The sequence below is a fragment of the Rhea americana genome, unplaced genomic scaffold (assembly GCF_003343005.1).
Source record: "Rhea americana isolate MKP2758 unplaced genomic scaffold, rheAme1 scaffold_203, whole genome shotgun sequence".
Taxonomy (NCBI): domain Eukaryota; kingdom Metazoa; phylum Chordata; class Aves; order Rheiformes; family Rheidae; genus Rhea; species Rhea americana.
In genome coordinates, this window is record NW_028186184.1 from 1,099,418 (window position 1) to 1,124,994 (window position 25,577).

At 41.5% G+C, this 25,577-nt stretch overlaps 1 protein-coding gene across 1 annotated transcript in view; it reads right to left on the reverse strand.

Annotated features, from left to right (window-relative positions):
• The window catches only part of SLC4A4 (solute carrier family 4 member 4), a 166,814-nt gene that overhangs the window by 72,970 nt on the left and 68,267 nt on the right, over window positions 1–25,577 (reverse strand). The window contains exons 3-6 of the mRNA XM_085304108.1: window positions 24,045–24,180; window positions 18,093–18,253; window positions 16,063–16,242; window positions 3,676–3,752 (exon numbers count right to left, since the gene is read on the reverse strand). Coding sequence (XP_085160234.1) covers window positions 3,676–3,752; window positions 16,063–16,242; window positions 18,093–18,253; window positions 24,045–24,180 — 554 coding nt within the window. The remainder of the gene's footprint in view (window positions 1–3,675; window positions 3,753–16,062; window positions 16,243–18,092; window positions 18,254–24,044; window positions 24,181–25,577) is intronic.

Sequence of the window (25,577 nt, forward strand, 5' to 3'; positions counted from 1 at the left end):
AAGAGAGAAAAGAAGCCATTTCCAAGCAGCCATACCCAGGTAACCACCCTCAGGCCTTGCTACCAGTAACAAGAAAGCTCCAGAAGGAGAGAGAAGCAGTCAAGTGTATTAGTGAACATACCAACGCATTCCACTTTTCTGCAGAGAGCTTCCCCCTAAATGTCCTCTTCTGACCTTCTCCAGGCTTCTTTTGTTCACTGCAGACTTAAAGTTCATCCTTAAAATTCCCCAGTTGTTAGGAATGTGGAATTGAATGGAACAATTCTATTTTTGACAATTACAGTCCCYGCTTTGTAAATTCGTATCTCTACGGTAAAATTCATCTGACCACTCTCCGTCTGTCTTCACTGAATCTGAGGACTAACCTGCTTCCTCCCAGCTTGGGAGGTCCACACTGGAGACAAATGCCTCACGAGTGGTAAAGCAACTGCAGTGCACCTGAGATCTGCTCCCCCTTGGGCTCTGAAGAGAATGATTCCAAACAAACATTACAAAGACTTATCAGGATCATATGACTGGAGACAGAAGTTTTCAACCCAGACATTATAACATCCTGGTGAAAGGAAGGAGGGAAGTAGGGACCTGTGCCAGGGCAGGATGCTCAGGACCAGGATCAGTCTGCATTTCCAAACAGACATGAGGGAACTGTTCCTAAGCAGAGACAGAGCATCCCACGATGCACAAAGTTTAAAATCACTGTGGTAGAAGGCTAGTACTTGGGTAAGAAGATTCTCACATGCAGGCCGAAGGGCACTGAAAAGAATGGCTGCTTCAAACTACTGTGGCCGCTTCCAGTTAGATGAGCGTCCAGTGTTTACTGGCAGGAACCAGATAGGCTTTACAGAACAAGAACTGTTCCAAGAGGGTTCAGTGTTTCCCTCCAGGATGTCCTGTGGGTGGCCAGATCACAAAACCCACTCTGCCAGCCTCAGAAAAGGGAGGGTGGAAGGTCCTGAGGCAATTACAAAGCACTTCCCACCAGCCCTTCTCCATAAAGACAAAAATAGAAAGAGATAATGAAAGAGAAACAAAGAAAGAAAAGGGAAATGTCTTCTGAGGAGCACTTTTCACAGTTYGAAGTGAGAGCATCCAGGAAATACGCTTTACTTTTACATGGCATCTTTCTGCTTAATAAGAACCTACCGAAACACACATAAAAGTATTCTGGTTACAAGCTCACTGTATTGTTAATTGCACCACTCCTGTCAGCACAAGAAGTTGTAATACTGAAAATAAGGATGTAGGTAGGCAGGAAAAATGACAAAGATATATAAATGTTTGTTTAAAGTCTTTTTTCATTTAAAACACCCATACGTCATATTCTCTGTATTTGCAAAAAAAGTGATTGATAGAAGAGTTCAGTCCCAGTCCTGCTCTAAGCAACTGTCATAAACTAACTTCAGCCTGTCATAGTTTGAAGACACGCTGGTCTCTGATATGCATAAAAAAAATAAAAAAATATGTAGCCTCTTTTCTTTAGCAGACTCTTATCTCACTATATGGCCATATTAACTGTCAGACTTCCAGATGGGATACCAAAATAATGAAAACCAGCCACTCTGCTGTCAAGGCAAGAAAATCTGTTCTCCTTCTAGCTCCTGTTGTCATAACACCACGAATTATTCCCTCGTCTCCYGTACTGCATGCTAAGTTTTACTCAAGAAAGTTGCTAGGCATCATCACAATTTCACAAATTTTATCAAGACACAACTTGCAGTTAATCAGTAACTAAAAACTGAGATCTAAGGTGATTTCTCAGGCCAACTTTGAAACACTTACAGTACAAGGGTTCCACTGGGCAAAGTTCATCAGCCAGACACTGGCTAATTAACTAAACAGCTTTTTGGAACAAGTTAGTTTAAAAGTAACGGTTTTCACTATAAATAGTCAAGCATTATCTATACTGAATGTTAAAAACTGTAGTACACTTCCAAACTGGATTTATTAACACAGCTCACTATTAGCACTACTGAAAAATCTGTTTTTATCCTTGACTCAACACAAAAAGGCTATTACCTGGATATGTTTAATATGTCCATAGAAATTTCAGCAGGAGAAACAACAGAACATTTGTACTGCAGGGATCTAAAGAGCCTGCTGCAATATTTAGATCTAGTTTTCTACTACTCTGCCTATAACATCCCAATTACAGTGTGATTAAAATGTAACACACAGCAGCCTTTCCAATGGAAAGGCTGTCTTACAGTCCTATCCCTTCCCCATGTATGTCTGCATACAACAATGGAAACATATTTTTGGGAAAAAAGTTATATAAATGCATGCTACAACTTTGRATGACACTGGGGTCAATGTGAAACACTCTCTGCATCCTTTCTCTTTAAGTATTTTCTTGAATAATTAAAGTTAATACTAGAGGGGGAATTTTTATTTCTTTGTTATATTTATTTTGCACATGCAATATTATAATGTTTATTTTCTTATCCTCCATTTCCTCCTTTTGCATGGATTTTTCACTTACTAAATGGGAAGATTATGTATTTATAATTGTTTGAATAGGGAAGTAATAGTAGCATAAATGACATGCCAGTAGAGGGAGAAAGGATATCGGGAGCACGCTGAAGAACAGTTTTACCACATTTAATTACTCTGAACTTCTTTTTTTTCCTACATCAACTACATTGCTGTGTTGCTATACAGCAGAGTTGCTCTTAAAAAAGACTGCAACCAGTCATCATTGGAAGGACAAGAGTCACTCTCAACTGGACAGCATATACTGTCTTACCCAAACAATTTTCCAAAGTAACTCTCATTTGCATTGAAAATAACTACGGGACTAAAGAACACTGAAGGATGGGGAAAAAAAGATGCTCTGAAAGAAACAGTTGTGTTCTGAGAATAACCCATTTTTTAAAACTAAGATAAAGATTTTTTGAAACTTACACAGAGACTTTATTCAGACATTAGAGTAAAACTAAACTCACTCCTAGCCCTCAAACTCTTAAACTCTCAGAAACGGTGAGAGCACACGAGCACACACAAAGAAAGCCCGTACAATATACCATAAACTGCCCTGTTCTAAGAAATTAGACAAATTCCTGGAGACTGGTAAGGAAGAGCTCATTTCTTGGGGCACTACAGGCTAATTCAACTTAACTCTATAATTCATCTTCACTTAGATGCTATTCTTCTGCTGTCATCTTTTATTAAAGTTGCATTTCTGAAGTGATGCACAATTGCACAGCATGAGGTAACATTTTTTGTTAGGATAACTGATGTAGGGGGGACACATTTCCTTAAATGCTCCTGCTCCATCACRTCTCCCTTGCGAATGCATGTCATGGAGTGCTGCACGACCGCAGCTACCACACAGTGTAACACGGGGCCCCAGCTGAAAGAAAGACCCCRTTTTCAGTGCAAAGAGGATCAGAAAATATATCAAAAGCTGTATGTTGTGCATTCCCTTCTCACAGATTGATATCTGGCAGGTTGCCAGGTAGCTTCTGTACATGGCAGAACTTGCTTCAGACTTTGTGAGAGTTCGACCAGCTTCTTTCAAGGCTGATGCTTAGGAAGCGAAGGATCCAGTGACAGGACTCTGTCAGACTCACTGCTGGCCCATTTCATCTGCTTCAGTTTGACAGCACAAAGGCGCTCTCTAAACATCTAGCTTCTAACCACACACACCATCAAGTGAAGTCCAAATGCGAAGCTTACCTGATCTTTCTCAGGCTTGTCAGAGATGTCATTCAAACTTGAGGAAGTCAGGTTTCTGTGAGTCATGGCTGGACTGCCTGTAAGAACAACGTCAACACCAATTAAAGGACCTATTTCAATCCCGTAAGAAGAACACAGAGGCTCAGGCTACAGCAACACCTTTCCTTGCACAAGGGAGGTTCACATGTGGAATCTGAGACCCTGACAGGCTGCTTTCTATAAATTCACGTGGCACATGGAATAGAAAGATGTGAATGGTTCATCATTTCTGATCCACAGCATTCCTGCAAGCTTTAGAACAGCGATACTGTCTAAGACCTTTCATAATTTCTGGCTGTTGGAAAAAACAAACTAGCATCTGGCTGCAGAGGCTGACGCTGCTGGGTCATCCAGGGACCCAGTTACAAACCCATTTTGCAACACAGCAGTGGGACCCTCATGGTCACTGCTACCTCTGAACCATTTCTCTTAGCTTCCTACATAGCCAGTACCTGCTACAAGACTGCRTATGCAGCTCATGCAATGAGGAAGGTTGGCAGGTAACCTTGTTAACTAAATCCATGAACCCTAGGGGTTTACTGAGCTAAATGACGTGTGCACCGAATCGGTAGGCCTAAAGTCAACAATTCCTAAGACCAGATACTCTGGAGAGACAAAGGAAAACACAGATGCAAACAGAGGAAATAGGTAACTTCCATTTACCTTTCAAAGATCAACTGTTCATCTGTAAGCCCGAAATAATGACATTCAAGCACTGGAAAACAACTAGACAGGAGCTGCATGCTCCCTTATGGACTACTTTTCCTACTTCTTCTTATGTAGACTGAAGYAGAACTGAAGTAGAACTACATGAAAATAGTCCGAAAGAACTTGGAGGGGGGGACCCATTATTTCATAATTCACTTCTACAATCCTACTAAAAGCCTTTATAGTTAAAACTGAAGAAACCCAGAAATAGCCATAAAAGAAGAAAAATCAAAAGAGCAGCAGTAAAGGGGACTGCTGGGATGGATASAATATTCTAAACCCCTGCAATTGGCATGCGTTTTCTTTTGTTCTGAAATTTTTCCATCCCTTCTCGCCCACTCTCATTGGAACCTGAAGCAGAACAACAGGAGCTGTTATTACAGAGTTTTTGATCATGAATATAACCAGAAAGACAGAAAATATTAAAGAAAGCTGTCACAGAGGCATTTTCCAACTTTTGAGGTATTTCTAGGTTAGGATGTTTCAAGACAACATTGACGAAACTAACGGTTAGATATCCATATAATGAAAGACCAAATTGTCAGTGCTGATCAACTCCCAGAGAAAACAAATCTRGTCTCTCTATACAGGACACAGATCTACTACTGAGCTCTTCAGAATATCTACYATTAAAGTTCATGCTAAGTCATTTCAATGCTGCTGAATATCCACAGCTCATGTTATAACATAACTCATCTTTTATAGCATGAACCGATTAATACCACCATTTAAAAACAATAGTATCCTATTATGCATATTGAGTCAAAAAAAAAGGAGTAGTAAGAAGATTTGAACTCCCAGTATTGCATTTTCTTTCCAATATATTCAATGTATGTGGAGGTAGACCTGCAGTACTCTTTGCTACAAGCCACTGAATCTCAATATACATGTCACATGTTACCATCACATCCAAGAAAGAACAGCACAGTAAAAGCAAAGCTCAGTTCGATACTCCAAAAGGGGGATCCAGCTTCTCTTACTTCCTGTTGTCATTCTGAACCAGATCTGGGACTCCACCTATCTCTACAATGTTTTACAAATAYGTGAAATGAGAAATACCACTTGTAAGACTAGCTCAAGATACATACAATCTTAACCAGCCTCCCATTTGATTATTAGCAAGCGAGACTTAACAATGTTTAAAATTTTGATCAATGTGTTTGATATGAAACCTGCAAGGAGGAGATACACAATGCATAAATAAGCCAGCAAAAAAGYGATCAAATGTGCTAGTGTCAATTACACAATGTACATATTAGTTTTTCTAAAAAGGTGTTCATAACACCTTCTGTGTTAGGAACTAATATATAAGAAATATTTGGTAAAGAATATAGATGGAAAAAATCAAAATAAAACCAGATTCTTGGAATCTTTAAGTCCATTATTAAAACACAGGGATTCTTTTTTTTAATATATTGTGCAATTAATTTTCTTTTAAAGGTTGCAAAGAAAATGCCAATTCYGGGAAATCTTTGACAAGTATACAATGTACCCATGGACTGAAATGAAAGATYGAAGTTCTGTGCAGAGAAACACATGGGCGTTTTGCAAATCTGAGCCAATAAAATCAAACCAAGAGACAGGGAAGCATTTTTTTTAATGTGAAGCTTGTTCACACTGATAATTGGTTTCATGCAGCTCGGTGAGTCAAAGCAAAGCTTCTATCAGTTGACCTGAGGGTTACTGAGTGAGAGAAATGAAACAAAAAAGTATTCAGCAGATTTAAATAGAGTTGGAGAACTACAGAGACCTGCAGAGATGGGAACAGTTGTGGGCTGGTCTCAGAGCTGCATATCCCACACTGCCCATCTGCACAAAGCGGATACACTGCTTTGTGCGAGTTGTTTATCTAATATAGACAAAGACATAGCATTGCAGAATTACATTTTTTATTGTTCAAATCTTAGTTTGATACCTCCAACTCCTGGCACTGGCTAAYGTCTCACTGAGAGGAAACTAAGCAGTGCTTCTAAAAAGCTTTGGGGAAGGTGAGGAAAACATTAATGGTTTTATTTTACACCATTTTTTACTGATGTTTTAATGCATTTTATTCAGAAGAGCTGCACTACATAATTGTAGAGAAAGGCATCTGCTGAATGTCTGTCTTCATTTTCTACATACTGCTTTGGTGGTTGTCCAAATTTCTAGGCCCAGTTCTGGAGGAAACAGACTAACGTGAGGGTCCACAGCTTTCAAAGCTGATACTTTTCCAGGTTACAAATTTGTTTGCTTTGTTTATGAGACATCCAAGACTGAATGTTCCTTAGGAGATAATTACCTTTCTTTCTAGAGGAAGTGGCTAATGACTTTATCACCTCTTGGTAACAGTCTTTTATGCTTCGCAAATGCCAATTACCTTTTCTCTTCATTTCCTGACCTAATCAACATAACTTAATCAAACTCAGAGCAACTATTCTCAATGCATACTGTGCTTGAGGTTTCCCATTTCTGTTCTAGATGTGAGGACAGACAGATGTGCCAAAAATCTTCTCTGTTTTTTTCCAAATGTATCCACTGATCTAATAAAGATCCTACATCTCCCTACAAACATGACCTTGCCTATACTCTTAAGCTATCACAACTATAGCAACACTAYTGTTGCTACAGGGCTAAGCAAGGACAAATGTATGAAGCCTCAAAGTGAGGCACACCAGGCAAAACTGTTTGTACAATACGATGCAGAAACGTCAGGGTGCAGAGCTCTAAAGAAACTGTTTTTGTCAGTTAGAAAGCTTTGGATCATCAATCTCCTTCTCTTCCCCACTAACCCCTAGCCAGCAATACAGTACTGCTCTGATGTATTCTCTAAAGAAACTGCCTAGAAAGTGTTGTGTGATAGTGCTCTTATTTCAAGCACTGACAGAGCTCTTAGCAGGTAAAAGGACCTGGTACTAAGGAGAAAGCCAAACTCGGCATCTGCACTTGTTTCTGCGAGCTAACCCCATAGAGAGGTGTGAGCACTTTAATATAAATCTAGCTTCACTACTAACAGCCATTYATCATTGCCAGGCACCAGGTACAGAAAGTCTTCTGACCACTTGGCAARGAAACCTCACTAACCTCAACACATTTGCTTCAACCTGCACACTCCCGCAAGCATTACTCAGCCAATTCCACCTGGCATTGGCCAACCTCAGCAGCTACCAACAGCAGATAGAGGGGTGAATACGCGCAGTCCCTTACGCGCAGGCACACCTGCCAGCCTTGGTGTTCRGCGTTTACTGCAGGGCATTCATCTGCACTTTATGAAGTTTTCACAGAGACCAGCTGCCTCCTCTGCTGTCATGTCACCCTGCCCCCTGTAACTTTGCCCACACTACTGAAGACTGCTCAGTGCAAACAAATCTATAATTTTCCCCCAAATAACTCTCTGTCTATAAGAGAAATCCCCTATATTTTGAATACTACAGGGTATTAGACCTTTTATAATCTACGTTCAGCACACTTAATAAAAAATAGTCACATAAGTCTCCTGTACTGGAAGTTAGACAGTAATGAGTACAAAAAGTTCCAAACAAAAAATAAATGTGATTCTCCATTTTCAAGGAAATCACAATCCCTTTGTTTCTATCTATGGAGACTAAGTTTGGGACAAAACATAGGCATGGTGCGACCACAAAGTGCCAAGGCGGACCTATCCAGAGCCTTTAATCATGACACTATATTTAACAAGTGAGATCAAAGCCTCTCCTCCTAATTTCACTTGGCACAGCACACCGATCTTACTCACTCCATTCTTCAGTCGCTAGAGTGGCCTTGCATTAAGAGTTCTGACTATCAGAAGTCTAAAAAGTGTTATTTGTTCTTTGGAGGTAGAAAATGTCTCGTAAGCCTGACTTACATAGAGCTTTCAGGGTAAGGATGATTCATATCTCCATCCCCTTGCAACAAATTTTACACCTAACGCAGACAGCCAAAATCTTCTGAGGGTGCAGTGTGACTGTTYTCTCCTCAAGTTTGGTGTCTGTGCRTATCATCTTTGGAAGAAGCTTTGCAAAGTCCTCAAGCAGACTACTCCCACTCAGTACTGTCTTTGATGGTCTTTAAAACGTYGACTGGAAACCACATCTACCATCTTTAAGCAGCTTCGCTGACCTGAGAAACTTGTCAGTGCCCCCACTTATATTTCAAAATTATCCCATCTCCCTGAAAGTACAGTGAGTGCCAAGCAAAGTCAGGGCTGCACACAAGCATAACTAGAACTACAAGATGCAGCATGTGCAAACCTGTCTGTACTTTTTCTATCAAAATCCATTTTGCTGTATAGACACTATGGCACAGATTTGCACAGCCTAAATCCCATTTAACTCTCTTTCCTAACCCTTGTGCACCTCTGAAGGCCCAAAGGCAGCAAGGACATGTCAAATGGTCATTTTTTTTTTTAGTGTAACAACCTGCCTGTAAGGACAAACCCTGCAGCAGACTCAACCGTTTGGAGATTACAACGTCACAAGGCAATCTCAGCCTCTATGAAAAACCCAGCAATAAGAATTCTGAGAAACATCTTAAAGAAGAAGAACTGTAAAAATCTGTAGTCTTCAGGTCAGCAACTTTAAATACCAAAGAATCTGAGAGAAGAAAGCAACAAGTCTCAGCCTACAGACTCCAATCCCAGCCCTGATCAGAGCAATGGAGTCAAAAATGTCTTCTGTTGACATTTCAGCCAAAGGTTTAGCACACCACGTTCATTTTTCCCCAGTTTGCTAGCTAAGGATCATTTCCCAGCTCAGGCCTCATTTGCATTACTGTCACTCTAGCAAAGGCAATGCAAGCCTCTTCCTGGACTGCGTTCAATGCAGTACTGGTGCAAAAAGTAATGCGATAATCCAAACACCTCTACGTTATTATCTCATTCTTCTAATAGGTTCCCTACACAGTAAATAGCCTGAAATTCAGTTTTCTAGAGATTGCTATGGCTTGTAAAGAGCCTCTCTGCCATCAGCGCAGTAAGCTGTGCCTTTTTCTGTGAACAGCACACTCCTCTGTGATATGCATGGCTGCTGAGGAGTAAGACTCTCCRAAGGGTAACGGGAGAGAGTTGGGGCCTGAGGCAAGCCCAACTCACCACCGAGGCACAAAGCTGCCAGGGCCTGCTAGCTGTGTCACAAAGGGAGCTTATTTCTGCATTTAATTTATATGGAAATTAAAATACTTAAGTTTGTTTTATTTCTAATACTGCATTTGTGGCAAAATTAATGAAACCCTTCCGATAGCCAAAAGATATACCAAAACATGCATTAAATTCTGCAGGGTAGGTTATGAGAGAGACCACTGCCTGAATGGGAGTGCAAATGAGCTACCCACTTCACCACTGTGAAAACAGATTGTGAAAACAGAGTGAAAGAGAGCACAGTGCGTGGAGAAGAGGGGTAACATGGACAGCTGGACCAGCAGCCATGCCAYGAGGACTGGTCTTTCCAATCCTCCCACTGGTAACGGAGCAGCAAGCATTAAGAAACTTTGATTGCTGAGAGCTACCCGWTCTTCTTCCTCCAAACTCTCGCAAGGAAGCGCAGTACCCCAGCCCGCTTGCCCGTACCCTGGGACTTACTGAGCCATCCCACGCTGGGGCTGCGCTGCACTCGGATCTCATCATCCAACGTGCGTGTCGCTAGGCAGGGCACGGAGCTCTCAAGTGGGCTGCGTGCTTTGGTGGTGCAAGCAGGAGACAGCAGCAGCAGCAGCAGAGAGGAGGAAGAGAGCAAAGTAGAAAAGTCAAAAAAAAAAAAAACGAAAGGGAGAAAATGCTCAAGCAATCGCACAAGCAAGCAAGTTAGGAGGCAGAGGTTTTGGACATTTGTAGTTATGTACACAAGTGCATCGTGCACCTTTCTGCATAGGTCAGGGACAAAAAAACAAGCCCCCTCATTTGAAGCGCCAAATCTCTTCTGCAGCTTCAGCCTTCATGGTTCATTCGGCAGGTCTGGGGCAGATTTTTAATTCTAGGTGCCTGAAATTCACGCATCGCAGAACCAGACTTCAAGCACCTAAATAAAGTAGCTTCAATTCTAGTTCTACTGAGCAGTCCCCAGCACAGGCAGGAAATAAGAATGGCAGACACACATTGCTTTTGAAAAAAAAAAATCAGGTCACTTCCCCGTAAGAACCAATTTTGAATATCCTGGCCATATAAACACCAAAACAGACATCAATTAGGGCTTGAAAATGCATACTCTATTTTGTAATATTTCAAATAATGCAAACAGTTAACTAAACTGATTGGGTTTTTTTCAAGTGTCTCTTGAGAAATCTCATTTCTGGCTTAATTTCTCTCCGCCACTGTTATTACTATTTAACCGTCATTGTATCATTCAACTCTTTGAAGGGACCTGGGATGCAGGTCCCAGGTGAAAAACACTTTACAGAATAAAGATGCATTCTGACGCAGAATAAGAACTTAAGGGGGAAAAGTTTTCACCTGTTACTAGCTTCCACTTTCTCAGTGCATCATCTAATGCACTGCAGACAGCATAATTGTTATTTTAACTCAAGTGTTTCCAAACTACTCTGTTAGCACAGCAAAAATAAATAACTGCCTCCTACCTCTTCTCTGTAAAACATACACCAGGTGTTTGGACAGCACAGACACCATTCACACCGTGATGGGTAGCATGCCATTATCCACAAAGGTTACATCCTTGCACACAAACACACCCCTATTCTCTACAGCTTTTGCCAGTTTGTTTTTATTATGATTTGATCGCTACTCTGCAATGCTTGTGCCAGTGGCTCTCATGGGCCTAAGTTAAGCAAAACGCTGGCAAGCAGAACACTCATAGCTCTCTTCTAAATAATAATAGCTAAAACACACACTGCATAGCAAATTTCATCATCAAAGTACCGCTGAACATTTATTAGATAGCCCTCAGGCACCTGAATAAGGAATGGTGCACATCCTTCTCATCTTATACAGGGACAAATCAATGGGAGCTCTACATTACAGTCCAGACGGGTGCCAGATGGTCAAAACCTGCTGGACAGACTCCTGTCTACATATTATTTATCGCAGGGGCTCGATTCAAATGTTGTATTCTGTGCCAGAAAAGGACATGTCTGAACTAACACCCAGAACTCTTAGAAAGGCAGTTAACAACACAAGACAYGCTAGTGCACCTCTGTCAGAAAACATGTGGCAGTTCAATTTAAATGCTTCTGAAACTCCTCATTGAACATATCAGATATCTCACTGCTTTCTACCAATAAAAAGCAACAAAAAGGACACTGTCTTCRTAAAAGTAGCTTTTAGCAATTACGTAGTGCAGCTCTGTCTGTTTAGCTTTTTGATAATCATCTGTATCCTGCTCAAGGGACAGCAAAGAAATGCATTGATTTATCCTCCTCCATCGAACAGCACACAAGAAATTGTCATCTTTTGCACAATTTCTTTCCCAATGGCAGAAGGATTTCTAAGGAAATATCTTTTTACAAACACRATCACTGGGCAAGCCAAAATATCAGAATATCAGTCTTTATGACGCAGTTATGAATAAAAAGCTTTACCACTCCCAAGTCCAGTGTTTCTGCCAATTTGATTGCCACTTAGTTTGGCTGCAAAAACAGTGGTAAAATAAAAGAGCTGGGAACAGGATGCCTGTCCAACYGCTGGCCCCAGAGACACAGTCATCCCAGGTTGGGTCTTCCCATGCCCAGAGAGTGCCTGGAGACCATCAGGAATCAGGCATGGCGGTGGTGGGGAGATGAACGTTTACTCTCCCAGTCACCTCCAAAAAGCAGCATTTCTTAGGTTGCTGAATTTCTACATGCATTTCATAAAACTGCAGAGGGCTCATTCATACATCACGACAGCTCCAAACACTGAGACCAGAATTCGAGAAGATAAACGAAGAGCATGGCAATAGCCACACGCTTCAGTGCTTTATAGAGAAGCTCAACTGACTTGTGACAATACACAACAAAGTGAAAATACAGTATTTTCTCCAGACTAAAGCCTTCGTAACTTTTGCTAATTTACCCTTTTTTTTCCCTTGCCCTATGCATGAAGACTACCTTAGGACATATTCAAAACTTCTCGAAAAGTTCTAATTATGAATATTCATACTGTCAGAGCTGTAGTTTATAGTAACTTTATCATAAAGGTAAGAAAGGCATAGAAAACGTTAGAACATCTAATATGTAGTCATTTACTCACTCTGACATGTGAGATATAAGCACCTAAATATTTTTATTGGTCCTTGGCTGTCTCCAGATTTAAGATCCAACAAATACCATCAAAGAAATTTATCATTATTTAATTTGTGTATAAATATAACTATAACTTTTCTTAAAAAGAAAAAAGAAAGATCACTAGCAGACAGAATCTATTGTAATGACACTATGCAAAGGTGTCAAAGCTGTTTCTCAAATAAATGTTTTTGAAAATAGCTTGATATAATTAGATACACACCAAATTCACAGGTTCCAAAGAAATTGTGATTACCCAGTAAGAACCAGTAACATTTTTAGACTAAGTATTGTATAGTCTAGTTAAGTGTCAGTAGATGTTGTCTTACTAACAGCCTTTAATGGACATGCAATAACTGCGTAAACTAAATTAGCACTGTGCTTCATAATTTACATCCATGTGTTTTAAGAGAGACTAAAGATGAGAAGTTACCATTTTACCAAGGGCAGTAAACACCGGCCGAGCAGAAGGCCAAGCTGCTTTCTGAATATATCAGCCTGTAAAGCTATCACCCAGAGGTAAGAAGCAAGAGGTACACAGGTCCCATGTCCTGAGGGACTGCCATTCACACTGACCTGCGTGCAGCAGGAACAGTATATGAATGTTTTACTAACACTGGAATGAAGGGTAGCACTTGAGAGCAAATATCTGCCTGGAAAGAAACTCTAGGGAAATTTATGAGCACCTGGGGCTGGTGGCACTTTTATTATTGTTATTAGCCATGGTGAGAGACAGCTGCAGTCCTGYTGGCTTTATTAAATTTTTATCTGTCTAAAGGACAAATTCTGCCTTCAGAAGCACATAAGATGCGCTCGCTGAACTCCAGGGAGCCCCGTATATCTCAATGATATACATTCTGGAGTTACTTTTTCATTAAAGTGTAAATAATAAATATCAGTAACAACTATTCATAAATTATTTCCCTTTGTATATGTCTCTTCCTCCTTAAGTCTCAAAGCTGTCATGAAACATAATGCATTATATATTGTTATAATATACAAATATCCTAGGTGGAGACAGGGGCAAAACAATATGAAAGAACTGGTTCAAGGTCAGCCGACAGGCTAAGCAAAGCCAAGACTCAGTCCAACAGAGACAGGGCCCACACAGTCTCTTCAAACAAGAAAAATAAATGAATGAAAAGCTAAGTCACGTAGAACCTGAGCAAAGGATGTCCTAAGCCATGAAAAATAAGCATGTGCTGGAGTGAGAACTTATATGTATGTCCCTYACCAGTGTCATCCCCTCAGGACAATCATGTTAAAACCAGCACTGAAAATTTGGCTCTGTACAGCAAAGAGCCAGGACTTATCATCTGAAGTACAGCAAAATAATGCACTATGCATGGTTTACCTTCATTAATATTCTAAGCAACTTTTATTTTGCCTTTAGCACCCTGAGGTTTTGATGGCTCCTCAGTGAATGACTTACTGTAGAAAGGAAGAACTTGACCAGCTGCCGAAAAAAGAAGAGGCTGTTACAAGCATACGGTGCAGTCAAAAACAGATGCAATGCAGAGGCAGAAGGTGGATGCATGTTGTAAACAGCACATTTTAACCCCTTTCCCTTCAGTTAGACTCTTGTTGGGTCTGAAGGAATCACCAATTGTAACAGTGTCATGCAGTCAATCCTACAGGTTGCTTTACATTTCTACCCCTGAGGAAATCACTGACAGAGGAAAACACTAAATWTGGCTAGCTGTTTAAGCATATCATTCCCCCAACACAGAGACACTCCCAACAGCCAAGAGTTCACCATCTGAATAGTTTTACATACTACGTACTGTAGTACCATGACAGCAGTTTGGTCTGACTGTGCCATCAGAAATGCACCACGGGCTAGCCTGAAAACCACGCTTCGTGCTACTGSAACACTCAGGGCCTACCTTTAGGAAAGCGGCTGTGAGCTGGAGCCTAGAAGCAACGGCATCACCTACATTGCACGCAGGGAGACTGAAACCTCAGTGACGCAGGCTACATATTAACTTCTTAAATTCTGCCTCCCATATTACAGGGCAAGCCTGTTCACCCTTTCTTTCAAAGGCTCAGAGAAAGAAGTAGTCATGGAGGCAGTAACCAATATATAAACAAATAAATTAATTAATATGTGCACACACCACTGCAAGTAATGCCTGAGAATGCCTTTCCAGTCACTGAATGGGCTTTGCAACAGCCTCCTCGTCTTCAGTGCACACCAGTAACTTCATCTGCCAGTGCTGTAGTTCCTTCCCCAGAATGTGAATTCAGACCAACTGTAACTTTTTTTTACAGTGCTGTTCAAAGCCCAGTCCCCTGCTTTGTTCCACTGCATCTCTGCACAGATATTCCCTGAAAAGGTTCACCTCTAGAGCGTTCCCTCGATTCATTTTACTGTGCCTTTGTGTTATCTGTTTAATGACAGCATTATCAAGCCACTGGTACATGCGAAGATGCATCATCAAGAGCCATAAATATTCTTCACACACACACACACACCTGTTGCAAAATCAAAGGACAATAAAAAGTAGGAAGTATTAATAAAGAACCACAATATGATAGGGAGAGATGTTAGGGTGAGCTTTAGAAGCAGAACTCAGAAAGCTAAGAAGCCTCAAATGTAGTAATATTGATATCAGCTTGCTTTCGTTTCTAGGTATTTCAAAATAGTGACTTTTGAACAAGTTTTCATACTGCCGCATGAAGCGGTTCACAGAACTGCAAGACACAATAGTCTTAAAACATCCTCTTTTTTGATTAACTCAATTAAAAAGATTGCAAATCTCAATGCATGATTACGTACAGATTAACTGCCAAGGCCTCTATAACTCTCTGCATCTGTGCACACAAACACATTTATACAGACTATATACATGGCATTTTTAAGGAGAAATAGAGACATACATGAAACACACTCCACAAAACAGTTTTAGGATGAATAAAGCAAGATGGAAATCAGCTTTACCCACACTGGACAATGATTGTATGGCAATAAAATGCAAGCTAGATCATATAATTCCCATCACCATTTTTGATTAAGAGTGTCATGGACACCAAAACCCAACGCACACAAAAGCTTTGCCTCGGTATGAACATTTCAGACAATCAGCCTTTCAGGTTTCAGGCGTGGTTGGAGTTTTCTTCTAAATCTGTCTTTTCTAATGCTGTTCCTATATCGTCTCCTACACAGTAGCCACAAGAGTGCCTCTACGCCTTTTGCTTAGCGTTGCCCATGACCACTGCATCCCGCTGCCTGACACCTGCCTCCTCTCCTACTCTGTCCAGTGAAGATAGGGTTAGAGCAATGTGCCACGGCCAAAGCAGCCTTCAGAGCCCACCACTGATGGATTATCAGCCTGGGTCTTGCTATGCTAATTGTGGGTTAGGGAAAGCATCGCCATGGCAACGGAGTTAGTTTTTGGCAGGTGAGTTTTGTGGGTTGCTTTAACAAGGAAGGCTATAGCCAGTTAGCCTCTGCATTACCGTTATCGGGGTTGGTAAACATCCTACTTGCACTGGAGACGGTCTTCCCAATGTCGGCCAGAGAGCGCAGGTTGGACTTCTTGGTCTGGTGCCGGTGCTTCCTGAGCAGTGTGTAGGTGACCTTGTCCTTCATGTCTAGTTTCAAAAGGCCTGTCTCGATCTGATTGTCGACAATCATTTCTGTTGCATGCAAGGAGGGGGCAGGGGAGAAGAAAAGAGCATTAAACACAAGGAACAAATTTCAGTCACCTCAGGGGAGAGCAGGGGGAGAGGGACTGTTAATTTTCAGTCTACCTTACCATTCTGAAGTCTTTCCTTCCCGTCTCAAAACCACCAATTTTGCCAATTTATTTTTAGTGGGAGTCTCTTTTAAACATTTCCTTTGAAATGAAACATAAACATCCAGCAGAGCCCCTCAGCCCAGTAGCAGTAACACAGCCACTGACGCACATGTTGCACCAAGACGCTCACCCTTCTGTTATTTTCATACATACATTAAGTGGATTTCAAAGCAACTATTGCCAGGAAAAGACAGCTTTTAGTCCAGAATGTGGAATCTGCTCTGAACCTGTATTTTTTTCTGGGGAAGCTACAGCTACATTGTGAGTTCCAGGATGCTCCCAGAAATATAACAGTAAAACTTCTTTCAAATTAAACAACGTCTGCATTCACTTCACAGATTTCCAATAAAACTTAATCTGACTACAGGAAAGAAGTCCTGGAGATGAGTAACTAATTAGATCATTCAGCTCTTAGAACTAAAAAAATAAAAGACAGCAACTGCAAAAGGCAGAATTTGCTCCCATTTTCACAGGATAAAACATCTTACATGGTTTTGCCTTTTCACTGTAAAAGAAACTTCCATCTCATTGCAAAGGCTGCTCATTTTCCATCAATTCTCTCCTTTCTGCTCCTCTGTTCCAGGGCAAAAAAGGAGTAGCCAGATTTACTAAGAACCTCTATTGTACGTTAAATTCCACATTAAATTGTTCTCTTTATTACTTCAGTTAACRTGCTGTCCCCCAAGGGAAAGTGGCAGCTCTTATTTGTCTACCAGTAACTTTTATTTGTGCTAATAATAAAAGTTATGGAAAGTAGAGGCAGAACATGCATCACATTTGCTAACTCAATGAGTCAGAAAGTCATCTTCTATATGCTATCTAAAAATTAATGCCTTTTCAAATCTGTGGTGAAAAAAGCCTAATATTTCGACACTAACTCAGAAAAGACTGATTATATGCATGCAGGTCTGGTTACACAAAATGTTTGCAAAAACTTTATTCTTTGTTAGGTGACATTTTTCCATCAGCTTTTGTTGCTCATATATTTTATTAGTAATTTTTGGAACGCTCCTTTCAGAACAACATGTATTTCCTCATCACGTTTATCTTTCTCCATCTGGCAAGTAGTTTTCCTCTCCCATGTTTCTGGTATAACACCAGTCAACAAAGACAGCTCTGTGAGTTTAACTTTCCTATCTGTCACCATTAGACATCAACAAATTGATCATGTTTAAACAATTTTGGAAATCAATTCTGTAGGTTTTCTAGCCATCCCCCTGTAACTGATTAAGGGTGGTAAGTCCTTATAGGTTGGACCCATAGCAGCAAAAATACCCCAAGAACTCTATCTATCTTTCTTTCTTTCACCTATCCTCTTCTTCCATGCATTTTTCAGTTTTCGCTGTTATTGCTAGAAGGATTATTTCTTTTGCTCTTTTAAGGAAAGCAAGTATTTTCACTGGGCACTGAAAATGGGTGAGTTACCTTAAATTACCACCCTTAATAGGAGTGGAAAGCTTGGGGTCTTCCCACATGGTTATTCCATGTTTTATTTCAGGAAGCCTGTGGGTTCTTTTTTGTTGTTGTTTGTTTGTTTGTTTGTTTGTTTGTTTTTTGGGGGCGGGGGGAAGGGCGGAGCAGCTATGCTCAGTTCCTCACTTTCAAAGGAAATCTGGAAACCCTGAAGTTTAATAAAAAGATAAAGTTATAGGGAAGAGTCTAGGGAAAGAGCCAAGGAAGCTTACTTACCCACCACTTGAGGGAGAGAAGAGGCCTCTATATCCAGCATTATTGAGCCTTTCTCTATACATGTCCTTAATTCAAACAAGCTATGTAGGGACAATGTGGCCACATGAGGTTTGCTCCATCTCTCCCCACCTTGTTCTACCTTCTCTTCAAACTTTATCCACCTAGAAGAAGGCAGACAAATGAGCATGGGTTAAAGTTGTTGCTCCCTCAGCTCCTCGCAGCCGTCTCTGAAAGAAGCAAGATAGTCCAACCATCACAACACGCAGACAAGTTCAAGCACACAGATTTTCCCACACATCTCCAAGGCCACAAATCCATGATCAAGTTGCAACGGCATAATGAGTTGGTATGCATCAGCTGAGCAGTGATAATTCTGTGTCTGCTTGTAACCTATTGCAAACGTGAGATAAAACACGTTATCTTTAATAGCTTTCACCAGCACTTAAACTAACACAGTTTACCTCATGCTTGCTGCAGGCCAACAATATATAGGCAGTTTCAACAGCTTAGCTGACACCTGGTAATTCACTCCCGCCTTCGCACACCCTGGCCCTAACCTGACACTCCAAATGTAGGCAGAGCAGCCCCCTACCACCACTTCATCAGACCTGAGCAGCAGAAAGTTAAATAGCTCGAGCCACGCTTACTAATTTGACGAAGCAGCCAGCGGTGAGAGGGGCTGAGCACCACAGTTCCCTAGGAGGATGCAAGATCAGCACTCCCGGAAGTACGGTGACTTGCATTCAAGGACTCAAATGCTGACAAGAAGATCAGAAAGCTTTGGCCATCATTTAAGGAATCAGGTAGGCCTAGGGCAATACGACCTATTGACTACAGGAAAAACATCGGGGGCCTTGCCAAACCTCGGCAGCCTTGCCAATGTGCAGCAGCACTGAGTAATACTGCCCAGTACTAAAGGGCTGGCATGAGGGAGAGCAGCAGACAGAGAACCACTTCCCAAAGGAACAAATGAGCGTTGATAGAGAAGACTAAATTAAGGGGCTCGTTGCTTCCCTCCAGTCGGCCGCCACTGTTTAATGATTGAGCAAAGCAGGCCTGGAAAAAACTGAAAGCTCATCTCTTCGGTTGAAGATTCGAGCAAAGGTTAAATACTGTGCTGGGCAAAATATTCTTCACGCTCCCTAAAACCGGGTCCTAACAGCAGACAAGCGCGAGGCGCAAACCTCCACAAGGGATGGGATTGCAGCAGGAAGCCCCAGTGCAGCAGCCCCCAGGGACAGCGGGCCCCCGTGCTGCCGCGCTGCCCTCCGCTCCCACTGCCGCCAGTGCCATGTTTGCACAGCTGGCCGCCCCGCGTCTCAGCAAACACCTCCGGCTGCACKGCACGCAGGAGGGGACTGCACCCGCTTCATAACTTCTGTGTGCTGACAAAAAATAAAAAYGCCATAAACCTTTTCTCCTTTATTGCAGCAACCAGTTATGACTGTGATATGAGCAGGGAGTGCGGAAGAAAGGCAGATGTTTTCATACAAAYGAATTTCAAAGTAGAAGAGCATTTTAATCCTGTCTCAAAATGTTACTTAAATGTATTTGGAATAATCAAAATTCCATTGACTAACGTGARGGGATTATTAAGACAAAAAACAAGTATGTAAAGGTAAGGAAGTCCACCAAGTGGTTCAAAAGGATATTAGTAACCCTGCTGAAGTTATATTTAATCTTCAAAAATGTATTATTTCAGGATTAAACCACTACTCTCTTAAACTGCAAAAATCTCTTTTTATTTAAAGGCAACTTTTTAACCCAAGCTCAAAGGTTGAACATGATCRCAAAGCAAGGAAGGTCTTTTCAGTTCACAAAATCTAGGTATTTCCTAGGATAGCGAAGGGAGCAAGGCATTTGCATATCTGCGAATTTCAAAGGCTGTCTATTATGTACGCACTCCTATGACTGTATAGATGCTCAGAACATCTCGAACGCACTGAGATGCAGTTTACCATGCAACATCATAAAGGCTGCAAACTACAAAGTGTATTTGCAGCCAAAGTGTTATTCACAATTATCAGTATTTGCTTTTGTCTCCTTTTCTCACAATACTGACAACAAGTTTTAATTTGCAAAACTTATTTGAACCAAAAGCTACTATATTTAGTGCAGCCTTAAAGTTCAACTGCATAGATTCTCCTTCATGTTCTGCTTCCAAGAATAAACATTTTCCTAGGAGAGTTCATTTCAGTGAGAAATCCATTGGCAGTAAGAGTCCTTCTGAAAGCCTTGAAATAGCTTTACACCCTTGATTCTAAGACCCTTTGAGGTCTTGAAGCAAATCATTTCACCTGGAAATGAACACTAGGAACATGAGTACTTTGTTAAGCAATACCTTCCATTGGGCTTTCTACACATTTAACTGCTTCTGCAGAAAAACTCACTCATGCATAGAAAGATGAATGTGCAGCTGCTGAACAGAGGAAAAAAGTGCTGGACTTGCAAGGTGACAGATCGGAGCGGAGAGGACAAAAGAAACAGCCGTAGGGTTAATACTTTCTATTGCATGAATTAGGAATTCAACAACTCAGAAGATAGTGTTGATAGCAAAAGTACTTGCACCACAACAACGTGTTGTTTCAGGGCAAAACACTACCAGCACTGTTATTTCAGATAATTAACCATCGAATTATCTTAATCATCTCTATCTTGTTTTTGACAATCACATTGTGTTATGCCTCTCGGGTCTTGGAAATTACACTAACGGCTCCAGCAAGGCTCTCTTGGCATTATGGACTTCTGAATTCAGCAACGTATCAACAYCAGTGGCTCCAAAGGATAGATGCTTTCTAGAAGGGCCCTTGGTGGCCTCCAGAGTGACTTTCTATGCTCCAAAGGCTTGTCTGGGAGCCTGAGGCCTCTTTGGTTGTACACAGACTCTGAGGACAGCTGTTATCTCTACTAAAYAACACAGCATATGCAGAAGCCTTTATTTTATTTTTTTAAGTCCAAAAAAAGGATGGCATATGAGGCCTGTTAATAGYATAATGCACTGTTTGACAGAGTTTATATACAGGACCATAATAAAAGACTAAAAAAAATCCATTGTTCTACAGTCCTTTCATTTCTTTTCATACAGGTCTCAAGATCTTTCTGTTGTCTCCATGCCTTGTAGAAGAGGAGTCCCCACTACAGCGCAGACAGCTTGGTTCCAAAATAGACTGGTGGCCTCCAGCTGCCAGCAGGGTTTCAGGTCTTTTATTTTAACTAGTTTGCTCTGTATCCTTTAGCCACCACCAAAATGCAAACACTTACATGCTAGTGCAAGGACTTTTCCATCCAAACCAAGCAAGTTAATTACAAGCACCAACAGAACGAACAAGGAACACTCAGTGACCCAAATCTTCAGGTTACCTTTTAACAGCAATAAACCCTCACTTTTACTGCTCCGTTCCTAATGCATTTACAGGGCTCCATTGTGAAACCATGTCTAAACTAAGGACATTTTCCCAAAAAAGCCTTTGCTTGTTAACTGAGGCTGGACACCAGCAGGGCTAAGAGGTGATGGGAGCCCTCGAAGGACTCTGACCTCCACTGGCCCTGGTCATGCTGCATCCCGGCCTGCTCTCAGAAATGGCAACGCGTGCAGGGGGACACCCATTTATAGCGGGGTTGTCAACACAGATGGCTGGAATTAGGTGAGTCAAGAACCAAGATGGGCAACAAAAGCTCTCTTCTGTATCTTTTAACGAGGATCTTTAAGGTTCCTGCTAGAAATTTTCCATGACATGTACAGCTGTTTTTCTGTAGACCAGAACACCTCTGGAAGGGACAGCACYGTTGCTAAAACCTTTTAATACAAACATTTGCTGCTGACAGCTTCCACTCCTTCAAGCCTGTCTTCGTGCGCGGAGCTGCGGCAAGCTGCAGAGCTGGCAGCCCCTCTGCCTGCCAAGCGCGGAACCAGCCAGCTCTAGCCGGTCCGGCTTGCCGCAAGAGCCGCTCGGTGGCAGCTTTGGTTTTGCAAGATTAAGTAATTTCAGGAAAATACTGAAAAATTCTGGACCATCATATGCCATGCAAGGTCACTATCAGCAAAATAACTGCATGTTAGGGAGTCAGGCCAAGCTTGGGAATTGCATAGTGCCTCAGCAGGGTGTCCCTGCTTTTAAGCATGTAAAATGCACATGTATCCTTAAAGACAGGTATACAGTTCTATTTAGCAATTCTACTAAAGATGTATAAAAACATATAAAACCAGAAGGCATTTCCAGAGTAGMAAATCTTTTCTCCCTACAGCAACCTGATAATACAAAGAGCCCAGGCCTATCCCTATGCAAGTTTTTTCAAAACTAAAAGCAGAGGACTCTTGACAAACATCCTTCAAGAAATTTAAGCTCTGTGCAGGACGTAGGACATATTCCTTTTAATCTGAAAGCTGGTTTGGGTGACCCAAAACAGGAGCAAATATCACCAAGCCGATCAGATTAACACCAGCAGGGCTACAGTCAGCTCGACTCAGAGCTCTGACTCTGTATTATAACCCCTGAAATAAAGCAGCAGCCTGGATAGATAACATTTGTGGACTTAAGGAAAACACKGCTTTCCAGCATTCACATTAGAAAGGAGAGCCCAAATAGACTGTATGTATAAGAATATGTTTCATAATAGTATGAAACGTAATGTTTAGGTCTGAGCTGTGAAAAAAGCCTTAACAAATTTTCATGAGAAAGTCTTTTCAAAGGCCTATATATGGACGGTGGAAGGCATGATTTGCTGTTAAAAGCAGAGGTGGGCAGAATACATGACGAAATCTAAGTACTGAACTAATGATAAGAAAGAAGAAAAGCAATAAAGGGAGAAAAGGAAGACCAATAAACAAGAAGTTAAAGAGTAAAAGGCGAGAAGCCTTTAAATAAACTCTGTAAGTGTCTGCAAAGAAAAAATAAAGAAAGATAAGGGAGAAAAGGGGTAGGTGGTGGCATGGTTCATTAAATCACTGGTAAAGAAGAGTAGGGAAATCAAACAACAAGGGCTAACTAGGAACACAGTAGGAGCCCTTAAGCCTGGAAGGTGGGGAGAGAGCTTAGCACAGCCACAACGAAGGGAAACGAAAAGCCGGAAGTTAGAGGTGGGAGACGGGGACTAGGGAAGGCCCAGACTGTTGGCTATCTGAGCCCCTCTTTGGCGTGGAACATTTCAAGCCTTCACAGCAACCAGGCAGCAACTAGGGGGTTACCTTTTAAGGCAAGCCCTCCAAAATATTTTCACTGAAAAAAAACTAAACTTCCTAAGTCTAGCGGGCTGAATAACGACCCTTAGGGCACGATTCCGATCCAGTGGCTCTTTCTGCATGGTTCAGAAATAGACTATATATAATTCATGTCAAACAAGGAAAAAATGCCAATCCTACATCAGCATCATCAAAGTAATAAGTAGAACCTAACCAAGAAACTCAAAGTGGGCGATCTAATGCAGCATTTAACACACAGCTTGGATAATTCCCTCAAAAGGAAAACCTTTAGCTTTTTACCTGTTTAAAATTAATTTCATCAGTAACTCATTAGGAGTGGGACACAGTCCAAATCTTCCAATTTGTGTATCTGGTACAGTCACACTCAAATCTACTTTTGGGAAACAGAATTAAAGTAGTTTTAACAYGTTTGTGGAAGTTTTATTCAGGCACTGATTTCTGACAATTCTGGTCAACACACTTTAATGGCTGCAAAGCACAGTAAGCCCATATACCTGTTTGTCTCTACAGACGTAACACATTCACACAGAGCTGACTCTTTTTCCAAAGTTGTTTTTCTTTTRAAGGAATATTTAAACAAACCCTTGAATATTTTCTTTTGTCAAAGAAGGGTGATTTCAGCAATACAGACTTGGGATTTCCCAAGTCACCCTGGGGCATGGATATTACCCCCTTTTGAACGTTAAGGGCAATTTCCCATGGGCTTTCCAAGGAGCTGCCCTTCCTCTCTGAGGCAGAGAAAAGCAACCCACCTTGCCGTCTCCTTCCACTCCATCTCTTGTCCGTCGATGGCCAGGAGCTCATCCAGCTCTGTGAAAAGCTGCGGGGGCGCCGGGCTGTCATCCTCCTCCCCGAGAATGAAGCGGATGCGTTCGGCAGCAGGGGAGACTGCAGAGGTGAAAATACTGCGGTTAACGGCCTGAGCGATGACCAGGGACGTGCGGCTCCTCTCCTTCCCCGTCTCCCCGTAGCCATTCAGCCGTTTCTCCAGGCTGCCTTTTCCATCTGACATCCTAGTCGTCGCGGACGCAGGGGTGCGAGTGAGGGTGTGTGTATCTCCCTCTCTTCCCTTCCTTGCCTCTCACTTATGTCTTAAAACTTCAAGCTGGGAGTAAAGTTCAGGAAAACTTGTCTCTTCCTACAGTCTTTAACTATGTTACAGCAATTTGCAGCCCTTGTAAAAAAAGAGCTATCGAGCTAAAAACCAATATGCTCTATGGTGCGTGCCCAAGGACCTTTCGTACTCTGATCAGCTGAGATCCTCACCCCCCTTTTTTTATATGACGTAAAACCAGTTTTAGCCAAACTATCTGGGGGCTAACTGGGACAGCATCCCACAGCTGGCTTTCCCCTCCCTGCCACCAAGGCTCGGGCTCTCATTGGCCTGCAAGGCAGGCTGTAACCTTCCCAGACCTGCTACTAGAAAACACAGGAATATTTAACAGAAAGTTTGTGTCATCTATACATGAAGAATGCGACTCACTCCATTTAGTCAGGCACCAATGCACTGAGAAAAAACAACTCCTCCCATTGGGAAAAAGTGGGTCCATTTAGGCAAAAGAAACTATATTCAACACATGCTCTTCTGATAGCACAAGTACAGTTCTTTCGTACTGTTGGCTAAGGAAAAATCAGCAGAAACCCTTTCCAGTTCAAGAAACAGAAGTGACTGAAAAYATCCCTGTGCACATGCCAGGACCTAACTGCATCTCCCACAGGTAACCAGAGTTCATGCCCCAAGAGCAGCTTTGCTGGAGAGCTTCTTGTTGTCTATCTTTATTTTTTCTTCCTTAGTCATTGTAGCTTAAAATGAAGGTGTGATCACRTGAAATTTTAAGAAAGACATCCTTTCTGCTGCATGTTTATTAGCATTAGAGTTAAACAGCAGACTATGAACTTTGAACAGTTCTGCTAAAAACTCCTTTCTTTTCAAAAGATCAGCTGTCTGACTGTTGCAATATAATTAATTACACCAAGTGTCCAATCACCATTGATTTTTCCAGAGTAAACAAAATCTCATTTTTTTATATGAAAAAGGAAGTAACATTTCCTTTCCTACTACTTTTTTTAAAGAAAAGTTCAGTTCTTTCTTCATAAATTATTAAGCAAAAGTTGATGCAAATTCATTTCTACATCGCTCAGGTGATGATATTTTCAGAATATAAAACAGGAWTTCTCTATTGAAGGTATATGAAAATTTAATAAAACTACTGGTTTTTATTTTTTGCTGCTGATGAGCTTTTGTCTTGTTGCATGAGTTTTAATAATRCCAATTATGGCAATGG